General features: G+C 54.2%; 1 protein-coding gene across 1 annotated transcript; it reads right to left on the minus strand.

The window, feature by feature from the left end:
• Window positions 1-196: 196 nt before the first annotated feature.
• LOC140627406 (polyadenylate-binding protein 1-like 2) lies at window positions 197-2,703 on the minus strand. The gene has a single exon (XM_072815667.1). It carries the CDS (start codon window positions 2,055-2,057, stop codon window positions 1,455-1,457), a length of 603 nt encoding a protein of 200 aa, XP_072671768.1. The 5' UTR covers window positions 2,058-2,703; the 3' UTR covers window positions 197-1,454.
• Between the last annotated feature and the right edge of the window lie 3,297 nt (window positions 2,704-6,000).

Raw genomic sequence — 6,000 nt, forward strand, 5'->3', positions numbered from 1 at the left:
CTGCAATGAAGCTGAATGATTTTTCTGACAATGGGGAAAAGGGCAGCAAGTGGGCACAGGGAAAGAGCATTTACAACCCCAAACAGGGAAGTGCCATTTGCAGCCCATCGAGCTGGCCAAGACACGCACATGCACGCACCCGCGCGTGCACACACAGACGCGCACACACATCAATTACAGTGACCAGGAGACTATGCAGGGGAAATGGACACACTCGTTTTACTAGCTGTGCTGGCTGGCATGAACGCAAATCAGTACAATGCTTATGAAGGGGCCATTTGGCAACACACGGGAAAAGTCTTTAAAATATCCTATTGTGGATCCTGCAAGTCGACAATTAAGAAGACCATCCGGTAGGCTAGCGAAGATTTGGCTTGACAAGGAAGGATTCATTCATCAGAGTATGCAATGTTGGGTTTAAACACAAGGAAAGAACTGGGCACCAACTGAATGTCCAATAATGTGGGATTGATTACAGAAATGTTAAAGATCCATCTATACACTCTGCAGGCACTGAAGATGACATTTCTGAAGCCTGTTGAATAGCATGGAAAGAAGTTCAATGGGTTGATTTTTGTTTGGTTTTAGTTTCTGAAGAAGCAGGTTAAGAAACACCACACATAGGAACCATTCTATAATGGTGTGTTAAAAGGGAAGGTGGGGTGGGAGTGAGGAAGGGAGGGAGAGAGAAGAAGAGAAGAGAGCCTGTAAAAACAGCACACCAAGAAGTGGCTGTCTCTGGGTAGTAGGATCACTGGGAACAATTACTCTCTTGGCTTTCCCTCATCTGATCTCCTTTTCCTTTCTGATGTTTCCACCATGAAATTGTGTCACCTGTGTAGTGAAGGAAGCAAGCATGAAGGTGCTTTTTAAACCAAACCACAAGGAGAAGAGGCAGCCTGTAATCTATCAAGTGGCACAGATTAGCAAGATTATTCGCAACGCCCTTGGTGGGGGGGGGGGGAATGGGGGAAAGCAGAAGAGAGGAAGAGGGGAGGAGGTGGAGGAGGAAGAGGGTAGGAAAGGTGAGAGGGAGAGAGGGAGAAGGAGAGAGGGAGAGAGAGGAAGGGGGGGAGAGATCGAGGGAAAGGAAGGAGGGAGGGAGGGTGAGAGGAGAGAGAGAGAGATAGAGAGAGAGACAGAGAGAGAGAGATAAAGAGAGACCTGCACTCCCAGTACAATACAATACATTGCTGGTGGGAGAGAGGGAGAAGGAGAGAGGGAGAGAGAGGAAGGGGGGGAGAGATCGAGGGAAAGGAAGGAGGGAGGGAGGGTGAGAGGAGAGAGAGGAGAGAGAGAGAGAGAGAGAGAGAGAGAGAGAGAGATAAAGAGAGACCTGCACTCCCAGTACAATACAATACACTGCTGGTGGGTTAGAGGGGCAAAGAGGGTGGTTGTAAACCGGGTGGGAGCCAAGGTTTGGCTCTGCTGGCTGGCTCGTCCCTGGCATGTCTTCATCGCAAGGTGGCCTCCTCATCCGTGTCTTCCTCGAAATCTTTGACGTCAGCACTGGTGGACTGCCTGGCCCAGGCTCCCCTTTCGGCCTCTCGTTCTTTATGCGACTTGAATCTCCCAACGAAAATTTTGCGGTAGTTCAGGAACATGCCATTCATCGCATCAATGGCTCGCTCTGCGGACTCCTGCTTCTGGAAGTGCACAAACCCGTAGCCCTTGGGCCCCTTTTCGTCGCAGGCCACTTTGCAGGACAGGATGTTGCCAAACGCCGAGAAGATGTTGTACAGCGCCTTGTTGTCGATGGTCTTGCCCAGGTTCTTGATGAAGACGTTGCCCACCCCACTCTTGCGGAGCGAGGGGTCCCGCTGGGACCACATGATGCGCACGGGCCTGCCCTTGATCACATCAAAGTTCAGGGTTTCCAGGGCCCGCTTGGCATCCACCGGTTGCTGGTAGTTGACGTACGCGTAGCCCAACGAGCGGCGGGTGATCTTGTCCCTGCAAATGCGGATGGACAGGATGGGCCCGGCCGGGCTGAACTTCTCATACAGCATTGCCTCTGTCACTTCAGGATGCAGGTCGCCCACGTACAGCGAGGCCATAGGAAAGTCTGGGTTGCCTTCGGAGCCCCGGCTGGTCTCCGCATCCACATCTGCAGCCGCCGCTGCCGCCGCCGCCGCCGCAGCCGCCGCTGCCGCCGCCGCCGCCGCAGCCACCGCCGCCGCCACCTCCGCATCCGCATCAGCCTCCCCCGAGGAGGGCGCCGCAGCCTCCGCTACTGCCGCGGCTGCTGCTGTGGCGGCGGCGGCGGCTTCAGCCGCGCTGGCCTCCACAACCGCTGCCGCCAGGGCGGCCTCCGCCTCTTCCCCCACTGCCAGGGCCGCCGTCGCCTCCCCCTGGGTGGCCTCCCCCACTGCCTCCTCTACTGAGGCCTCGGCCTCCACCTCTGCCTCCACCTCTGCTTCCGCCTCAGCTACGGAGGCCTCCGCCACAGCCTCTGCCACGGTCGCCGCCGCAGCCTCCGCCGCCGCCGCCGCCGCTGCCGCCACCGCCGCCGCCACTGTCGCCGCTGTCGCCACGGTCGCCGGTGCCACCAGGCCGCTGCCGCGACCTCCCTTCCCGCGAGCTGGGGGACGGAGGGGCGGGAAAGGGCAGGAGGGCGTGTGGGCGCTGGAACCCGGGCCGGGGGCGCGAGCGGGAGCTGGGGCCGGGACCCGGGGCCCGGGGCCAACCGATCCGGCGAGTCCAGGTCACTTGGAATAGCAAGCGAGCGCTGCCAGGAGCGCGCTGGTGCGAGTCGCCGCAGCCTGCAGCCTGCTGCTGCCGCCGCCGCTCAGTCGTGGGCTAGTGTGCGGGGCGCGGGCGGGCGGCGTGTGGTGGGGGGCGGGGGGTGTTGGCGTCTGTGGTCCGGGCAGCTGGGCAGGCTTCTGTCTCTTTGGTTCCCCCTGTGGCTGCCGCGTGGCTGTGGGGCCGCAGGCTGTGGGAGGGGGCGGGAACGGGAGCCTTGGGGCTGGGGTGGTGGTGAGTCTTCAGCCTCTCAGGTTGCCTGGATATATATGAAGAGGAAGGCAAGGAAAGGGTTCTGCTGTGGACTGCGGGAATACCGGTTAGATTTAGAAGGTTTTGTTTTATCCCCCCTTTCCCCATAGAACAGTTAAATAATCAAATCAAGTACCTTGCAAGAGCGGGTGGGTGTCATGGAGAATACACTTGCCCGGCCTAAACAAAGCCAAGAAGAATGGTTTTCTCACATTCAGGGGTTCTCCCCACTTCCGCTCATACACACTCTCCAACATCACCGCCACCAAGGAAACAACACCTACTCTGAGCAGGAGCTGGGGCCAGGGGGCCAAGCTCCCCCTGCAGCCTGCTGACCCGTTTTCTCAGAGATTCCCGCCCCCCTTTCCAGCTCTTTCCCTCCTCTGCAACACTTGCAGAAGAGGGAATAAAGAACACATATTCATTCATCCATAATACCATGCCACAAATATTTAGGGAACCTGTGCTGGTCCCTAGGGATACAGGGATCTGGGAAGCAGCAGACATAAACTGGTTTTGAGCTTGTCCTTGGGAACACACAGTCTGGCTGGAACCGCTGTCCCTGCTCCAGACTAGGGGAGAACTACAGACCTGGGGTTCTTCTGCAGTGCCCCCCCCCAATTCCTCCTGCCCACCCAGCCTCCTACATGCAGCCCTACAGAAGGCGAATCAAGAGCACCCTGTCCTTAGTGCTGTCTTCAATGAAACTGTGAGGAAAGCCACACCAAGGGCTGGGGACAGGGCCTGGTCCAGAGCCAAGCACTGGTTTGTTCTTGGCTCTGCCCTCAAGGTGCTAAGGTTACTAGCATGAACCAAGAAATACACATCCATGCTCAAAACAAAACCAAAATCTGAAATCTCTAGAATGAGGTCCCTGGTCCCAGCAGTTCATCGGCTAATATTTGTGAAAGCCTTATCAACTACTTGGCACTGGGAGCTAAGGGACAGGCCATGTGATAAGTGAGCAGTGGGTGTTGATGTGTTGGAGGTGTGGGGCCTGGTGATACTAGGTGAGCAGTATGTGTTGTGGAAGCAGAGAGGCCACACAGGGCCAAATGCTGAGTGGATAGACAAGTGAACAACCATTAGAGTCGAGTGTAACAGAAGCTAGGGCCCCACTAGCTCCAGAAAGAAGGACTCAGCCGCCAGCTCTCTGTGGTAGGAGTCAAGTGAGGCTGCACAGAAGACAAAACCCCAAAGATGAGCTCTGATGAGTAGCAGTCCACCGTGTCGAGGCAGAAAGGAAGGCATTCCAAACAGAGGGATCAGTCTACGTGCACCCAAGACCATGTGGCCTGCTAGCACACACAAAGCCACTTCCAGTCATGCCCAATAATCTGGCATGGACAGAGATCATTGTCTCCAAGAGCACATCAGGAGATGGAGCTGGAAGGTGTGGAGCCCTGCAAAGCAAGCTAAGGTGCTTGGACTTTGTACCCAAGCTCACGGGCACCACTCAGCACGTTCAGGGAGGGAATCGGTGTGATCTGATCCTTAGAATGAGTACAAATTAAACATCGATACAGAAGGTAGTTAAGAGAGCAGACCTTAAAAAGTTCTCCTTACAAGAGAAAAATGTTTAACTATGTGAGGTGATAGGTGTTAACGAAACTTACTGTGGTAATCCTATATCTCTATCTATCTCTATCTAGCTTTAGCTATATCTGTCTGTCTGTCTGTCTATCTATCATCTATCTATCTATCATCAAATCATTGTGTTGTACACCTTTCCCTTATACAATGTTACACGTCAATTATATCTCAATAAAACTGGGCAACCCCTTCCCCCATCGATACATATAGATACATAAATATGCCTCTGCCCTCCCCTACATACAACTGAGACAGAGATGATAGAACAAAAAGACAGACGTGACCAGTTCCAAAAGAGTCAAAACAACCCTTCCCTCTGTCCTTCCTTTCCTCTTCCCCCATCGATACATATAGATACATAAATATGCCTGTGCCCTCCCCTACATACAACTGAGACAGAGATGATAGAACAAAAAGACAGACGTGACCAGTTCCAAAAGAGTCAAAACAACCCTTCCCTCTGTCCTTCCTTTCCTCCCTTAAATAGGAGTTTCTCGCTTACTGTGAGCCAGGCATTGAATTTCATGGGCTTTGGGGTCAGGTATAAAAAAAATGACAAAACCCTCAGGACCTCTCACTCCACTCAAGCTCAGGCTGCCCATACAAATAACAGAAATGCCAGCAGAGGGCCATAGGTACTATGTGATTGGACTATGGTGACCATGGGATTTCATCTGCCCAGCACATATTCTCTCCTCCCCCTCATTCCTGCCCATCCACCGCCTTCTTTGAGTAAATAAAACTGTTTTCTGTGGTGACTGTACCTAGGCAGTGTTGCACGTGACAGGACAACCTCCAAGCCTGAGGAACTGACCCAATCACTGTCGGGTGTGAGGCAGTGAGAACCTTTCCATCGCTGGCTGGAAAGCATCCCAAGGTGGCTGAGAAACAGACACACAGACATGTACCTGGCCAGCTTGCAAAATCCAGCCCACTGCCCCTAGACAGAGCTAGTGCCAACAAAGGAAAAGGACAGAGACGAGACGTAGGAAAAGCCTGCTGTACACCCAGTGCTTGACCAAGGTGATCACTGTCACTGCTGTGAAGAGCCATTTCTTGGGGGTCTAGATTGCTTGTAGGCAGGAGGCAGACGAGCTGTGCCTTACTCCCTCCAAGAGGGACCCGAGGAGGCAGAGGCCAGGGGAAAGCCATGATTCCTGGGGGGTGGGGTGGTGGTAGGGGATGTGCAGGTGACAAGAAGAACTTCTTGGCCCATGGGTAGGAGACAGAAATGCCAAGCAGGACCAATGCAAGGGCCAGGACTCAACAACATCTCTTTCTCTGGCTTTGACTTCCAGCCCACAGAGCCGACAGAAATCAGTGAAGCGGCAGGAGAAGGAGGTTCAAGGAAGTCATGCTATGGCCAGCAAATTCCCAAACTTGTCAATCCTGAAGAAGATCCCTAGGCCTCTG

This window comes from Canis lupus, chromosome X, assembly GCF_048164855.1.
Source record: "Canis lupus baileyi chromosome X, mCanLup2.hap1, whole genome shotgun sequence".
Classification (NCBI taxonomy): Eukaryota; Metazoa; Chordata; class Mammalia; order Carnivora; family Canidae; genus Canis; species Canis lupus.

What these genes read in the sequence shown, in the direction of transcription:
- LOC140627406 (XM_072815667.1), bottom strand. Translation starts at nt 2,057, where the DNA reads ATGGCCTCGCTGTACGTGGGCGACCTGCATCCTGAAGTGACAGAGGCA.